We start from the raw sequence: 17,351 nt of genomic DNA, 5'->3' as shown, positions 1-17,351 counted from the left end.
CAAATTGCTGCAAATCCTGTTTTTCATGAGAGGACTAAACATATTGATATATATTGTCATTTTATTCATGAGAAGGTGCAACATGGGCTGGTAGAGATTGTGTATTTTCCATCTGTGGATCAACTTGCTGAGCTCTTGACCAAAGGGTTGAGTGGTTTTCAACATGATCATTTGATATCCAAACTAGGCCTAAAGAACATTTTCATTAGACCTAGATTGAAGGGGGTGGGGTGTGTTGAGAAGTGTACTGATACAGGGCAGTAGTTAGAGGTAGTTAGTCTGTTATTTAATCATAGTTGGTTAACTAGGGTACATAATAGTAACTATGGTTCAGATAGATATTAGTTATTAGTATAATAATTGTCAGTCAGTTAGTCGTGTACAGTTGGATATTATTTTGTTCAATGGAACAGTGAAGTTTCATTTCCAGCTTCTTCTTCTCTCCGTATTCGACTCACACGCGATCTCTCGATCCAATTGATAATTGATTGAATTCATCAAATTGACAGGTATTAATCCCGATTAGTCTGAGCCCAACAGCGAATACTGCAGGTACTCGACATTAGATGGGAAACAGAAAAAATACAAAAAAATAACGAAATATGAAACAGGAGGACAACTTTTCAATTAATCGGTATGTCATACCTTCACATATTATATATAGCCCACAATAACAGCAACAAAAACAAAAACATGTAAACAACTTTCTCCACTACAACTAAGACTAAGAACATAAAAAATCGTGCTACTCGCTTCTCCTTCCATAATTCGTTGTTGCTCATATTTGTTACAATGGAAATTAACTTCCAAAAACAGCAGCAAACAGAAGAAATTTCAAAGAACAAACTAGCCAAATTCAAGGGGAAAAGAAGGAGCAAAAGCCGTAACAACTTTGTAGGTGTAAGGCAAAGGCATTCAGGAAAATGGGTAGCTGAGATTAAAGACACAACAAAGGAAATAAGGATGTGGCTTGGAACTTATGAAACTGCTGAGGAAGCTGCTCATGCTTACGATCAAGCTGCTGTTCTTCTTCGCGGATCAAACACTCGAACAAACTTTGTTACTCGTGTTTCTCAAGATTCCCCTCTTGCTTCCAGAATTAGAAATCTTCTCAAGAGCAAGAAAATTGCAAAACAGAAATGCCTGGATTATACTGTTGTTTCCACAAGTAGTAACTCTGTTCAAAGTAGTTTGAACATCAGCAGTAGTTCTAGTCTAATAATTAGCAATTGTGATGATTCAATTTCTAGTGAGAATACACACACAGAACTTTCTTTGGATCATGAAATCAAAGAAGAAAGTCAACAGTTTCATAACACATACATACCTGATATTGACATGGGCGCATCAGCATATTCTTCTTTCTCATGGGGTTTTGGAGAAGGTTTTGAATTTGCACAAGAATTATTGGATATTCCCAAGAATGTGATTTCAGGTGAGATGGGGTTAACAGAATATGAGATTATGAAAGAGGAAAGGCAGATATCAGCATCAATTTATGCAGTAAATGGTGTTCAAGATTACATGGAAAGTGTCCATGATCCTTATGAGTCTCTTTGGGATCATCCCCTTTCAAATTATTGGTAATGTTTCAAAGAGTCTAATTACCATTATCTTTTGCCTTCCTATTTTATTTTATTTTATTTTCGTTTTGGGACTCTCTCCCCTCTGAAATTGTGAGAGAGGGAGAGAGAGAGAGAGAGAGTACCCTTCTCCGTTTATTACTTTGGCAGACATATAGATTGAGCAGAATAGGAGCAGTTCTTGATATTGGTGCAAGCAATCGTTTTTGAATTAAAACAGAATGTATGTTGCAAATTACAAGGACGAGAATGACTAACTTACGTGGCGTATGAACACTAATAACTGAGATTAAAATTTGGCTTACGAGAATTAGACACAGTAAATAAATAAAGTATTATAAAAGGACGAGGAAAGACAGTATTTTTGGGAAAAAGAAAGAGAAAGGGATGCTGCTCTTTTCACACAATATATCAGAGCCAGGTTTCGATCCTGGGACCTGTGGGTTATGGGCCCACCACGCTTCCGCTGCGCCACTCTGATTTGTTTATACATCTTTTGCAATAAATTATAAAAACCTTTTCTCCCGACACATTAATATTAGAAATCACTGGGAGATGACCGCCGGGCGTTAAACTTTAGTGAAGCTCACCAAAAGTTAATTAAACAGAAACTAGAATGAAACCATGCACTAAAAGTATGATTAATTTTACCATAGTGTTAAGTGTAGCTGGTTGCGTTTTACTAATTTTTGCAGAGATGCACCTACCGATAAAATAAGTATAGAGCCCGTTTGGATTGGCTTATTTTAAGTTCTTTTAAGCCAAAATAGCTTTTAAACCATTTTGTAGTGTTTAGATTAAACCATTTTGTAGTGTTTAGATAAAGTAAAAAGGTATTTTTAAGCTAAAATGACAAAAATAAGCCAAAAGCTAAAAATTCCTAACTTATGACTTTTGGCTTAAAAGTCACTTACAACAAGCCCATCCTAACTGGCTCATAATTCACCACGTTTTCTATTTGAGTTGTTCTTTCTTTTCAAGGAAGGGGAGTGATTAGGACCATTAGCCAATATATTATTAGCAACTTAATCATAAATGGGTTAGCACAAGAGTAATTTAGAGGGAGATGAATAGCTGGGATCCAGTCCCTCGGGAGATAACAAACCCAAATAAGTTAGAATCAACTATATAAATCCTCAATGACTATGTTATCATGAATTAGCTAGTAGTATTATATTTGCCGGCAGCCTACTAAAACCTTTCTCCATTATCCAGGTTTGGAACCGGCAATGTAAGCAAACTCACACAGGAGTGAAGTTGATCCAATACCTTGGAAGACGTCTCATAAAAAAACAGCTGCGATCCACATGGTAATAGTATGAATGCTGCCTTACACAATGCATACAAGAAGGTTTCTGCCAATTCCATGGCATCTCTTCGTAGAGGTGTATACTGTTGGAGAACACTTAATGCGTGATAGTGGAAAGGGTTGGTCTTGGCCAACAACTAGTTTAACAATGTTTCTGTCTTGGATTTGCCTATCTGCTCATCTCTACCGTAAACAGCTTTAACACCATCTTTAAAAGTTGGCAAGAAATTGCCGAACGGAGGTGGGAGATACAGATGAAGCTAAATCCCAGACATGCTAACATCAAGGCACAAGCAGATACAACTGAAATGAAATTGTCGAGCGCACGATATGGAGGACCATGCATGAGCAACTAAAGGCTTATTTTCAAGCCCGTGCACAAGTAATATACGAAATATTCAACCATAAGCACTAATAGCAATGTACTAATAGCAATGTACTGCTACTGTATGCTTGTGGTAACTGGTAACATAAAACTGGGAATAACTCATTTGTCAGTAGAGTTAAGTGCATACACTTTTAAGAAGTGATAGATATTAAAGAGTCAGTTCAGTAACTGAGATTTCCCCATGGTTGTTGGATTGCATTACACGATTAACCATTTTTGTCACGACTATCACTTGGCCAAATACCAACCAAACAACTAAGTTGAAGGTTTAACAGCGAAATAAGAAACTAGCAACTTTTATCCTCTTATCCAAGTATTGCGGTATGATGAGTTGTCACGCAAGGAAGCATCATGGGCTTTGTATTCCATGACATAGCCATTAGGAAGCTTTAGGTGTCGTTTGATTGCATCTCTCAATGCCATCACAGCCTAGAAAAAACCAAGGTGATGTGAGCATGTTTACTTTTTGGCTTAATAAGGAACTAATTGGGTGTGGAACAAGGGTTAGATATAGCTTTACCTGCTGATCTGATGCATTACGATTCCACACACTCAATATGTCCTCATTGAAACGAATGCTTAAAACTGCACCGCATATGTTGTCACCATAATCGAGTTGATCACCTACCAAAGCCAGAACCTATACAAGAAATCCATGATAATTTTGTAAGTTCAAATAAATTCAACCATTACCGGTTTACCAGTGAACCTGACGTCATGAGTATGATTCAAAATAACAGGACTCGATCACTGATACGTGGGCAATCCATCCACATGATATTAAGTCGATTCTTTAGGAGGGAGGCCATAAGAGTGGCTTACTACTCACACTCGGGCCTTGAAGTGTCGCCTAGGTGTTGCACTACAGTCTTGGCCTGGGGCCACACCATAAAATATTAATTGAAAAAAATAGCATCTTGCTATCTTTTCCATCCATCTATAGTTGCTAAAATTTGCATTTGAAGTCACATCGACCTTATCTGGCTGATGCAAATTTAGCAATTTCACTTTTTTGATGATGAAGGGAAAATTTGTTAAAACATTCAGATTTGCTCTAGTGATGAATGCGCTCTTAATATCATCCTCTTATGCTCCAAAAGGGAATAATGATCTAGAAAGTATAATAATTCCCTCTATCGGAAAGCTTCGAAACAAATATGATTATGAGAATAGCGTGACGAAACATCTTAAAAGAGTTATACAAATTAGTGTTCAACTTGTCAACTGAAATTTACCAAATTAGTGCCAATCCAAACTGATTCAGGAGTGGGGAGTAGTTGATTGACTAAATTAATGTTGATCATTAAATATCCAAACACAAAAACTTCAATCCTACCTTCAACATCGGTAGAAGTAAATTCACAAGGAGCAAATGTATAAACTAAGAGATGAGAATATCTTCAAACGGACTCAACTTTTTGGTTAGACACTTTGAATCCAAAACAGCATGAAAAAGCCAGCTATGTTATTATTGACAAAAAATGAGGAACATCATTGAAACAAAGCACCCTTTAGGGAAACAGATTAGAGGATAATGATGTTAAAGGCTGGTTAGAAATGTCACTTCAGTTTCTAGTGCACTGCTCCTCGTTCCTTTTTTTTCTTCTTTTGATATGGTACATCCTTCTCCTTTAACCCTCACATGGATCAGAAGTGGCCTTTCATACTCCCTCCCCCCACCCCCATAATGATGCTAAAGGCTGGTTAGAAATGTCACTTCAGCTTCTAGTGCACTGCTCCTCACTCCTTTTTTTTCTTCTTTTGATATGGTAGATCCTTCTCCTTTAACCCCTCACACGGATCAGAAGTGGCCTTTCATACTCCCCTACCCCCCCCCCCCCCCCCCACACACCCACCCAGCAAAAACCCCGTTGCAAATGAAGGGTCCCTTTCACTATGCTATCCCTCATTCCCTCTCTTGTTAGCTTCTCACGCTCATGTAAGGCAGGAAATCTATATGAGCTTGTTTCTGAAGGGGCATCTCAACAATCTTTGCATAAACGGACTAGAAATTTCCTCTATTTTAAACAATCAAAAAGATTTCCAACTGCTTAAGATAACGAACTTAATTTTGTCATGGCTACCCACAAATTCAGTTAAGATATTGTTTCAGCATTAAACGAGATAGCCATAAAGTTTAAGTAAGTTGACACTTGACAGAACCAAGAATCACTGAGACAGCTGGCTTACCAGGTCCTCCCAAAAACGTCCCGAGACAGCTTTTTTAAAACGAATTATCCACTTTCCACCATTGCAGTTAGCAGCATCCTTCATAAACAAATATAATCAGGAAATTAACTTGGGTAAGAGATATACATAGTTAAAGACTTTTAGAGAAATTGAGAACAAAGCAATGCAATAATTAGCATGAGCACCAAACCTTACCTCCCATAATGGACGAATACCCTCCTTGAAAAGATGCAAATCAGTTGGGCTTGGCAATGTTGATGGACGAGCCAAGTGGCAGTAGCAAACCCAAAAACCTTCAACCTATGCATGACGAACATAAAATACAGTGATAAGGCAGTCCAATTAACAAATAAACAAAATGACCAGAAGTAAGTTGACTTACAGTGCTAAAATCAACAATTTTCTTTATATTATCCTCGTACGATGATTGAGTTCGAACCCCAGGTGTCCGGCGAGTGTACCAGAAAACAAACTTGTGCTGATCATGACAATGAAGCAAACTGAGTACCAGAAGCACAATTCATAAAAGATGGAAAAGAAAGAATAAGATGAAAAGTAAACATGGCTAGAAAACAATACTGTGCTTATGGAGTTATAAGACATGTCCCTAGCATATTTATTTTTATAAAGAGAGGGGAAGCAAGCATGTCCTAGTCATCGTGTGAGCATGCTCCTAGACGTTTCTGCAATTCTAAGCTCTTCCTGCCCTGACTGGCACTTGGAACGATGAGCATATTGTCTTTGCCATTTCTGAAAATGAAGTGCAGAAATTTGGAGGAGCGTCACAAAAATTTGAACACCGATGTGGATGTTGATTGTCAAAAAAATAGAAGTAGGTATAAGTCAAATGGGAAAGAAATGCAAGAATCTTGAATCACTGGATCCTACAAGATTATGCTATGGACTTTCAGGAAGTAAGCATCATTTGTATGGCACTTGATGCCTCAAGTTTGTTACCTCGTACTCATGTCCCATTTCCAATTCCTGAAACTATAATATTTACCAAAATTTTGGAGTATATTATGTATATAGGTGATATTCGATGCAGATTCTCTCAGACACGCTATGTCCAATCCTTGTCACTCAAGCTCATATACTTATTTGTGCACGACTCTGGCATATTCAAATGTTTATACCATATGTTGTATTTCATTTCTCTAACAGGAACTGGCTTACTAGTAGTTATTATGTTGTGTATTTAGTTCTCTCTAGTTCAAGAAGTCTCTAAATAAATTTATTCAATATGACACATTATAGAGTTCAGCGACATTGAATCAAAACCTAACAGTACAACCAGTATGAACAAAAGCATAAGATTTTTACCTTGATGAACCTAAAAAATTAAATTAAAAAAATAGAAAATATTTTTTTGAGAAATAGCTACAAATTGCCTCAAACAACCTAACAAAATGAGTATGAATTAAAGCATACAAATTTAAACTTGATAAACCTAGAACTTATGAAAAAAACGTGTAGATTTAAACTTAATGAACCTAAAAATAAATAAAATACAAGATATTTAGCGGATATAGCACAAAAGTAAAAATAAAAAGTGAGAAAAATGAAACCTTGAGAGGATGCAAGCCGGCTTTGAGGTCAACGGCGACGCGTTCGCGATCCTCGGATTCTTTATGGGCTGCAAATTCCAATTCTCTCTTCTCAGCTGTCACTTCCATTTAGTTCCGGCGAATCTCCGGTCACAACTCTGTATGTATACTCGCTGGTTTCCCGTGTTCGATAAGAGAGAAGTTTTTCAGAATGAAAATGAAGACGATTGTATATTTGATTGCGGCTCCCAGTAATTAAACGAATCGGGTTGGCCCAAATGATTGACGAGTCACGCATACAATCGGGTCTACCCGTACCAACCACAGAAACCATTTTCTTTTCATTAGGGATAATTTCACTTTTGAGGATGTAACTTATATTGTGGTTTTAAGGATACGTGATTCAATTCACTATCAATTGATAAACAAGGAAATAAATAGATAAATTATGATATAAGATAGATCAAACCAGTATGTGAGTGGAGTCTCGACCTCGATTCAAGACGGTCTCGAGATAGAGAAATAATAATAACAGTAAAGAAATGAAACAACAATGATGAACAGTAACGAACGATAAGCAAGATAAAAGAGCAGTGGATGTGTGTATTCTTATTAGTCAATAATGATGCTTACAAATGATTGGGATTCCTCCTTATATAATAGAGGAGTTCTAAACACGGTACACTTCTAATTATAGTAAAAATCATATTGACAACTGATCAACCGTCGAAGATCAATCCATTCCGAAATTCACGCCATGATCTTCGATCCGTCACGAATATCTCGCTCCTTCCGGTACTGAACTATACCGGCATCATTTCGAAGTATGCCCTTTCCTGACCTCGATTAGTGACGTCGACCTTAATCTTGGAAAGCAACTTCGATCCCAGACTCGACGTCTTGGCCTTTCGACGTGGTATCTCTTTTTCAATCAAAGAATGAAATCAGGTAGCCCCGATTTCCACCGTATACAGATAGTCCCCGCGTTTCTTAGAATAGAATGATAAAAACGACTTGAGCCTCGATTCCTGGAGACCTCGATCATGATGTCTTCCTTATGACGTAAACGACAGACGTGACCGAAACGTCCCGTCGCTACAGTTCCCCAAATCATTAATGCCTGTCAGTAGGTGGTCGGCCACTAGCGCCACCGAACCATCGCCGTGAATCTAATAAATACAGGTTCTTTGGTTGAATCAAAACTTTACCTCCACCTTCACCAAGTTTTCTAAGTCTCTTCCTTTCTCCATCTCTTCTCTTTCACCACCCGTTGAGTCAATTTTGTTAGTACCAAAAATACCATATTTCACCTCTTTCTACTTCCTTCTACCTGAATCAATGGCAAAAACCTCCAAGAACGTCCCACAAAAGGAGAAAGCTTCTTCCTCTTCTTCCCGACCGGCCGATGATAAAACGCCGGTGGAACCAATATGTTCTCGGCCCTTGTGTCTTAAAATTCGACTTCAAAGTCGAGAACCCTCCAACGATCCCTGGCCGATGTGAACACGTGTCGAGATACATTTGCTCGATAATGGTGAGCCATATCGAGGCTGTGAAGAGAGACTGTAACTGGGGGGCCGAGGTCGTGGTACTAATCCCCACTCCTGAAGAGAGCATTACTACCTATATGGAGGGGTTCCTAAGTGTCTACACTTACCCCTTCACACTAGGTCCTATCGACCCAGTGATTATCGACTTTTGCAAGAGGTATCAGGTCACCCTCGGCTAGGTTCACCCTTCATTCTAGCGTATAGTGATCATGTGTCACGACCCAAACTAGAGGGCCATGACTAGCACCGGGCCATACTTACCGAGTACCAACATACATTTTATCTAACCTTCTTTATTATCTTTTAGGGCTGACGAGATCAATATAAATGGTAGACATGGGTCATGGACAACCAACAATAAAATATGATGGCATGAACATACATAACATGGGATGACTAGACAATCAAGAAACTATATATAAGGTACGAGCTACCACACTACCATGAGAGACTATACAACAAAAACCAGCTGACAAGGCCTACCAAACTATACATGAGTCGACACCTGTCTATGAGCCTCTAAAGGAACATAAGTGTTGCAACATAGCCGGAACAGGGCCCCGACATACCCATAATATCTATAACAAAAATGCATACCAAGACCAAGGCAAGTCCGAAGAAGGGATCTCGCCAATCACCGCTGAACTGGACAGCCTACTATGGTGGGGGAGCTGCGCCTGCCTGTCTATCAGGACCTGCAGCACGACATGCAGCGTCCACAAATAAAAGGACGTCAGTACGAATAAAGTACTGAGTATGTAAGGCAGGGAACCATAAGTACAAACAGTAATGTAAGCAGGGATAGAGAATAAACAACCTATAACATTTGGGTACCTCTAAGGGCTACTGACATGAAATGCGTGATACATATGTATATATACATAAACTTTTAAAACATACGCCTCTGTGGGCATCATCATCATCATATCGTACCCGGCCGTAATAGGCTCGGTAAAAACATACCCGGCCACATGGAGCTCGGTAAAACCCAACTGATCAGTGGTTGCACAATAGGTGCCATACCCGGCCGACTATAGCGCGGCTCGGTAGAGTAAAATAGATACATATATATAATGCATGCTCGACTCATGACTCACGTTCTAAACCTTTCGGAGTGACGTAAGGTCGGTATCCTCTATACACGTTATTAGGACTAACTCTTCACCATGAACCTTATAAGAATCAGGAAGTACCAATAACATTGATAACATAAGAATAAGAGAAGCAACATCAACATCAATCGTTCCATAAGAGGGGAAACAATGTAAGTACTGCTAGCTTCTAAGAGTAGAGTATCTTTGGAAGCTCGTTCACTACATTATGTACAATCGGAGTCGTGCAAAAGAAGGAAAGGGATAGCCTCACATACCTTGTATATACTTCCCCAATCTCAAGCTATGCAATTTTCACGACTCCTTAGTCTACAATAAGAGAAACGATACTATAGTTATCATTCAAGCGTCATAACTATTATGTATCGACCACAACCTATTTTACGATGAAACGGACAGCACCTCCCCTATATATATGACTTCACACAATTCCAAACAATCACCAAACAGCCTAAACAACATCAATAATAATCATATTGAGCCTCCCAAAACAGTCCACGCACAACCTAATCACTTCATACATACGACGGCCACCATAGTCGTGTCAAACGACCCGGAAATGTTATGAAGAACTACCAGCCCACAACCCTACATCTATATGGTGTTTCTCCACACCCTTCCTCCTCCAAAACTTCACAAAACAGTAGTAAAACACGCAGCCCAACAGCAACACAAAACAGTCCACAAAACAGTCCGCTACAAGTGAATAACTCGAACTCACGGCTTCCGATCACCGTCCCGTGAGTTCTTACATGTATAGAACGAATTACCATGAATTCACAGCAGAATAAATGTATGAAAGATAGCAGTAAACTCACCTTACTTGTTGGATAACTCAGCCCTTATCTTGGTTCTTCAAACTCTAGGGTTTACCCCCAATTTGAACTTGAAAGAGAGGGAAAATCAATTAGGGTTTGTGGATAATTTTTGGGAGGAAGTTTGCAGGGGTTTAGGTCTGGTTATTTGTGAAATATAATGAGGGATATATTGCAGAATATAAGCCTTTTAATGGGCTCTTTGTCTGACCCGAAATTGCCTCTTTTTGGGCTATCATTTAACCATGTAGGTGACCCACCTACTTGTCACCTAGCATCTTGTGCAGTCTCGCAAAAATGTCTATATCTCTCTACTCCAATGTCGTATTGATAAAAGGTTTAATGCGTTGGAAACTAGACTCATAGATCTTCAATTTGGTGGGTAGATCACCCCGTAATTCCAAGTATATTGGGAGAAAAGCTTAAGAACATTTGACCTAAAGTTTAAGTAAAACTATGAACTTAAGTTGCAACAACTCTTGTCGACTTTTGTTTCATAACTCGTTTGACTTCAAGACTATGATACGGATATTTTATGATTCATATACCTTAAAATACGACCTCTTGAGAGTATTAAGCACCCCTAGGTTTACCCAAAAATACGGCTGACAACATCCTTGATTCGTTTAACTTCTAATACTTGTTAACCACCCTTATACACCTTTGTATCATTTAAGACCAATAGGATTAATCTCTTATCATCTCAAAGATAATCTCTTCATGGATTTACGTCGACGACCTTATGGCATGAACTAACGTATGAGAATATGGGTTGTAACATCATGCTCCGCTTCTTTTCCAGCAAGACCGAGGGGCTGGAGTTCACTCTCAACCACCTCATACGGTTATATCGACCTTGGCTTTTTCGAGGATTGATTAAGCTCCAACGCCGAGCGACAAAGGCCTTTTTTGCGAGAAATGATGAGGACAAGGATCGGGGTTGGATGAGCCGGTTCGTAGGGGTAAGGACCTGCAACCTTATCCTAGAGGAGAAACTGCCGTTCCCCGAGAAGTGGAACCTCGATCGTAAGTAACGTATTACCCATTAGTCTTCGTACTCCGTTTTTTCTTTTATGTAATGCCTTCATCTATTGTGTAGCGGTTGCTTGGATACCTCACGCGGTCCCCGACCTCGAAGACTAGGTTCGGAAGTTGGCCTCGACTTCCTCCCATGCTGAGCGCTGCTGGTGTGACTTGGCAAAGGGCAGATGGGAAGCCAAGAATCATGGTAAGTTTATCTTGTAAGCTTTCGATACCTTTTTTCTGTAACGTTTCTCTTTATTTATACTAGACTCTCTTTTATGCAGGCCTTGGAGATGTTGCTGAAATGAGGTCAGTCTCGCCTGAGGAAGAGGCCGAGTCCCCGATTCCGAAGTCGGGGAAAGATAACAAGAGGAAGAGGGTCTCGGAGTCCGAGGACCCCCAACCTAAAAGGGCTCCAGTTCAAAGACGCAGGAGAAATCTCATCCCTGTAACTGTAGAGTCGGTTCACCAACTGGGGGAAGAAGAAGAGGAAGATGAGGGCGATGACTCGGCGATGATGGTTTGAGAAAGGAAGCCGGTCGAGATCGCCGAGCCTTCCAAGTCGGAGGCGATTGTCGAGACCCGCCCTCGTGATGAGGAGGCCTCGAAGAAAGATTCGATCAAAGCCCCCGAATCGCCTAAGGTTGAGGTTATCCCTCGGCCATCAACGAATATACCGGAGGGGGCCGGTTCTGAGACCCCTAGGGCTGAACAGGGCGCTCCGAGCGATTTGCTCGGGGTTGTGACAGTAGGTCACTCTCCTTTTCTACGGCCTTTTCTGAGGAGGCTATAAGGACGCCCGGGTTCTACAGACCCCTAACATAGGCGGAGTCCATAGTGAAGAGGATCCCTTCCAGGATTGTTTTACTGGGGTCGATGATGCCGTTGATCTCAATGATGCGTCCATCCTCTTTGAAGAGGCCCAACGTCTCCTATCTCGGGTAAGCATTACTTGCTGCGATTCATTTCCTTACTCTTCTTTCTTTAAGTCCGACTTGCATTTTTCTTTTGTATAGGCCTTTGCCAAGTCTCGAGCCGACCTAAGTCAGCGTGAAACCGAGCTCCAGAATGTCTCGGAGGAGAGGAACGCTCTAAAGCTTCTTTGCAGCCAAAAGGATGAAGCTCTAAAGGACCTTCGTGCGGATTTGGCCAAGGCTCGTAAGGTTGAGTCCGAGCTAGACGAGCAAGTAACTATCTTTTTTAAAGAGTACGGACTCGACCTAACTGTGGAGGCTAATACTTCAATATCTCAGTTGCAGCAAAAGCTGGAAAGGATCGAGCTGCTCCAGGGGGAAGTCGATCAAATCAAAGCTGACTGTGATCGGTAGAAGGAGAACATGGACCGCCTTACTATGGAGAAAGAGGCTACCTTGGCCAAACTGTCATCGACTAAGGTCCAACTTTGGAGCATTAAAGAGAAAAATCTCAGCCCAGGCCAAAATGATCGAGGAGCTTGAAGGAGAGCTTGCTGAGGCCAAGGCGGAGGTCGAGAAGACGAAGATCATGGCTGACAAGTCCATAGTCGTGTACCTGGCCGATGCCGAGGCTGCTCAAACGCAGCTAAGGGAGGCTTCTGATTGAGAGCGATGGAGCCATGACTTGGCGAAGTGCCAATCCCGGAGGGAGACCCTCGAATCCACTTTCGAGGTTTTGACCTCTACGAGGAGATAGCCCAAGCCAAGGCGCTTGAAGCCGATGCCAGGCTGCTTGTCTCTTCCGATGATGAAGGCGGTCGAGGCGGATCCGACAATGACGAGGGGCCCGAAGGAGAAGCTGCCCCCCATGAAGAGGTCGCCCCCATCCGTAGTTAGGACTTAGTTTCTTTTTTTTTGTAAGACCTCTGTCGGTCTCTTGTACATATGCTTCTTCATCAATATATAAAGGAAATTTTCTTTTGAATGCCTTCTCGATTTTTATCTACAAACACGTTTTTTTTGCCTTGTATAACTTTAGCACAATCTTATGCTTTGAACGGTGCGTTCTAGATTTTAGTTTTGGGTGGCTTCCTCGAAGTCACCAAAGTCGAGTTTGAATAAGGTTCGAACTTGAAGCATAGGCCATTTAGGGTTTGTGTCGAATAATGATGAGTCCCCGAGCCATAGCCAAATCAGTTTTTATTTGGGCTCGGAATAGTCGAACCCTTAGGTTCGGATGGAGCGAGAACGAGATCTCAAACTCTAAGTGTATTGGCCCTTAGGCTCTTTAGATTGGGCCAATATGGCCTCTAAAAGATGGCTATTATTCCCCTCTTTTGGCTTAAAATACTTAGTAAAATTTTTTTTTTGCCTTAGCACGTTTGTGTTAAGATAATTTGATACCTCTTAAGGTTTTTCGAGGGCTGATTTTATCGAAGCCCTTTTGATTATTTGCCGAGGGTAGCCTTTTTAACCGGTGTTTCAAAGAATTCGAAGGCCTATTTTTATTGCGGGATTCGGACGTCTCCGAGCCGCATTAATTTGGCCATAGCCTTTGGATATGCCTTTTGGGCTTATTTCCCAATAACACTTCGAACAAGTTCGAAGTGTTAGTCCCCGAGAATGATGGTCTTGGCCTATAGATCGAGGGGTGCCTCGTTAAGGTCTTATGAATTTGAGTTTAGACAACTCGAATATGTTGATCGTCGACGATAGTCCCCGAGTGTCCGAGGAATATTTGCGCTTGGCCCTTGAGCCATTTCTCACAAAATCATAAGTATGAAGCTCGTATAGTAGAAAAGTTTCTTTGAGACACAAGATGTTTGATATAGAAAGAATGCTTCTTTGAATAATTTATACGTGCGTACATGTTTTTCCATCGGGTCTCGACTAATCTATATGGACACGGTTCATTCGACCGTTTGGCCCATTACAAAGTTTCCCTATCGAGACCCTTTGACATGAAGTACTTTTCTCGAAAATATAATATCCGAGGGTGATGCCCCCAAGTATTTGAGGTTGATGGTAAAGAAGCCTTGGATACTATTAAATTTTCCTCGGGTAGAACATAATTGTTGCCTCGTTAAAAACCTCGCTGAAAAAACCCAATTGGGACACAAACCGATCTAAGGGAAAAAGAGTGCAATGCGTGCTTTAAAATCTGAGGTCTCGATGTCTTAGCAATAACACCGTTTGAGAAGTGATATGTTCCAATTATTTGGCGGTTGTTCGCCGTCCATCATGCCGAGCTTATAAGATCCCTTTCCGATGATGTCAAGGACTTTGTAAGGTCCTTCCCAATTTGGGTCGAGCTTCCCTTCATTAGGATCTCGAGTATTGATGGTGACCTTCCTCAGGACTAAGTTTCCGACTCTGAAGTGGTGAAGGTTGGTTCTCCTATTGGAGTATCTTTTGATTCGTTGCTTTTGTGTAGCCATTTGAACGAGTGCGGCTTCTCATTTTTCATCCAATGATTCGAAGCTAGTATTCATAGCCTCGTGATTTGATTCTTCTATTGTGTATCGAAACCTGGCACTGGGTTCCTCGACTTCAACTGGAATCAAGGCTTCGGTGCCATATACTAAGGAGAACGGGGTTGCACCCGTACTGGACTTTGATGTCGTTCGATATGCCCAATGGACTTCGGGTAGAATTTCTCTCCACTTCCCCTTAGCGTCGTTCAACCTTTTCTTTAGGTTTTGAATGGTAGTCTTGTTCGTTGATTCGGTCTGACCGTTCCCACTAGGATGATATGACGCCGATAATATCCTTTTTATTTTGTGGTCTTCGAGGAATTTCGTTACTTTGCTGCCGATAAATTATTTTTCATTGTCACACACTATTTCGGCAGGTATCCCAAATCGACATATGATGTGATCCCAGATGAAGTCTATAACCTCTTTCTCTCTCACTTTCTCGAACGCATGTGCTTCAACCCATTTAGAGAAATAGTCAGTCATAAGTAAAATGAATTTTGCTTTACCTGGGGCCGATGGTAGAGGGCCGATGATATACATCCCCCATTTCATGAATGGCCATAGGGATAGGACTGAATGAAGTTGTTCTCCGGGCTGATGGATCATCGGTGCGAACCTTTGACGTTTATCACAATTTTTAACAAACTTCTTAGTGTCTTTTTCCATGCTATCCCAGTAGTATCCTGCTCTAACGATTTTGTGAATCGGTGATTCAGCACCGGAATGGTTCCCACAAGTGCCTTCATGGACCTCTCGTAAAACATAATCGGTGTCTCCTGGTCCTAAACATACTACCAATGGTCCATCGAATGTCCTTCTGTATAATGTTCCATCTTCAGCCTATGTGAATCGAGCAACTTTGGTTCGTAGGGCCCTCGACTCTTTAGGGTCCTATGGGAGCTTTCCGTTCTTCAAGTATTCAATATATTTATTCCTCCAATCCCAGGTTAAGCTTGTAGAGTTTATCTCGGCATGACCTTCCTCGATCACAAATCTCGAGAATTGAACGACAGTCCCCGAGCTGATCTCATCTTCCTCGACCGATGAACCCAGATTTGCAAGTGCATCGGCCTCACTGTTTTGTTCCCGAGGTACATGCTGTAAAGTCCATTCCTTGAAACGGTGCAAAGTTACCTGCAGCTTGTCCAAATATCTTTGCATTCTATCCTCTCCAACTTCGAAGGTTTTGTTTACTTGGTTCACCACCAGTAAAGAGTCACACTTGGCTTCAATGACTTCTGCTCCCAAGCTTTTAGCTAGCTCAAGACCTGCAATCATGGCCTCGTACTCGGCCTCATTGTTAGTCAACCTAGAACTTTTGATAGAATGCCTAATAATGCTACCCGTGGGCCGCTTCAAAATGATGCCTAGCCCGGACCCCTTCACATTCGAAGCACCGTCTGTGAAAAGGGTCCATACCCCCGATGATATGCCTGATTTTAACAAGAGTTCTTTTTCAACTTCGGGTACGAGGGTTGGCATGAAATCGGCCACGAAGTCCGCCAAAATTTGAGACCTGATGGTCGTTCGGGGTTGTTACTCGATATCGTACCCACTCAGTTCGACAGCCCACTTGGCCAATCGGCCCGATAGTTCGGGCTTGTGCAAAATATTACAAAGTGGGTGATGGTTAACACGCATATGAGGTGACATTGAAAGTATGGTTTTAACTTTCTAGAGGCGCTTATCAGTTCAAGTGCCAATTTCTCTAAGTGTGGATATCTAGTTTCTGCTTCTCCTAAGGTTCGACTTACATAATAAACGGGAAATTGCGTACCTTGATCTTCTCGAACAAGGACACCACTTACCGCAATTTCTGATACTGCCAAGTACAAGTAAAGTTTCTCATTTTCCTTTGGAGTGTAAAGCAGTGATGAGCTCGATAGGTATTGCTTTAATTCCTCTAATGCCTGGGCATTCCGGGGTCCAGGTGAAATCGTTCTTCTTTTTTAGTAGAGAGAAAAATCCGTGGCTTCGATCCGACGACCTCGAGATGAATCGACCTAAAGCAGCTATCCGTCCAGTTAGCCTTTGCACGGCTTTTATACTGTCCACGACAGTGATGTCTTCAATGGCCTTGATTTTATCGGGGTTGATCTCGATCCCCCGATTCGACACCATGAAGCCCAGGAATTTGCCCGAACCGACCCCGAAAGCACATTTCTCGAGGTTGAGCTTCATGTTATATTTCCTCAAAATCTCGAACGTTTCCTGCAAATGAGCCAAATGGTCCTCTATGCGTAAGGACTTAACTAGCATGTCATCGATATAAACTTCCATTGACTTACCTATTTGTCCTTCGAACATTTTATTTACTAGGCGTTGGTAAGTAGCTCCTGCATTTTTTAGCCCGAAAGGCATTACATTATATCAATATGTTCCATACTTGGTGATAAATGAAGTCTTTTCCTGGTCTTTCGAGTTCGTTTGAGTTTGATTATAC

General features: G+C 41.1%; 2 protein-coding genes and 1 non-coding gene across 3 annotated transcripts; 1 reads left to right on the top strand and 2 right to left on the bottom strand.

The window, feature by feature from the left end:
• LOC109233860 (ethylene-responsive transcription factor RAP2-11-like) lies at window positions 636-1,751 on the top strand. The gene has a single exon (XM_019399713.1). The coding sequence runs from the start codon at window positions 793-795 to the stop codon at window positions 1,585-1,587; it is 795 nt and encodes a 264-aa protein (XP_019255258.1). The 5' UTR covers window positions 636-792; the 3' UTR covers window positions 1,588-1,751.
• Window positions 1,993-2,064, bottom strand: TRNAM-CAU. The gene has a single exon. It is a non-coding gene; the product is annotated as a tRNA-Met (tRNA).
• LOC109233086 (eukaryotic translation initiation factor NCBP-like) lies at window positions 3,279-7,383 on the bottom strand. Its single transcript, XM_019398845.1, has 6 exons — window positions 7,039-7,383; window positions 5,853-5,948; window positions 5,666-5,770; window positions 5,471-5,548; window positions 3,801-3,920; window positions 3,279-3,709 (listed from the first exon to the last, which is right to left on the bottom strand). Exons 1-6 carry the CDS (start codon window positions 7,144-7,146, stop codon window positions 3,578-3,580), a joined length of 639 nt encoding a protein of 212 aa, XP_019254390.1. The 5' UTR covers window positions 7,147-7,383; the 3' UTR covers window positions 3,279-3,577.

Source organism: Nicotiana attenuata, chromosome 10, assembly GCF_001879085.1.
Source record: "Nicotiana attenuata strain UT chromosome 10, NIATTr2, whole genome shotgun sequence".
In the NCBI taxonomy this organism is placed as follows: domain Eukaryota; kingdom Viridiplantae; phylum Streptophyta; class Magnoliopsida; order Solanales; family Solanaceae; genus Nicotiana; species Nicotiana attenuata.
Note: the sequence above shows the minus strand (reverse complement) of the source record. Positions and strands in the feature narration are given on the sequence as shown.

Bases quoted from the DNA above. Each gene is read 5' to 3' on its own strand.
- LOC109233860 (XM_019399713.1), top strand. From the start codon at position 793: ATGGAAATTAACTTCCAAAAACAGCAGCAAACAGAAGAAATTTCAAAG.
- LOC109233086 (XM_019398845.1), bottom strand. From the start codon at position 7,146: ATGGAAGTGACAGCTGAGAAGAGAGAATTGGAATTTGCAGCCCATAAA. The intron at 5,771-5,852 runs GTAAGTCAACTT...CGTCATGCATAG, and splicing joins AAATTGTTGATTTTAGCACT to GTTGAAGGTTTTTGGGTTTG. The intron at 3,710-3,800 runs GTAAAGCTATAT...GGTTTTTTCTAG, and splicing joins GTAATGCATCAGATCAGCAG to GCTGTGATGGCATTGAGAGA.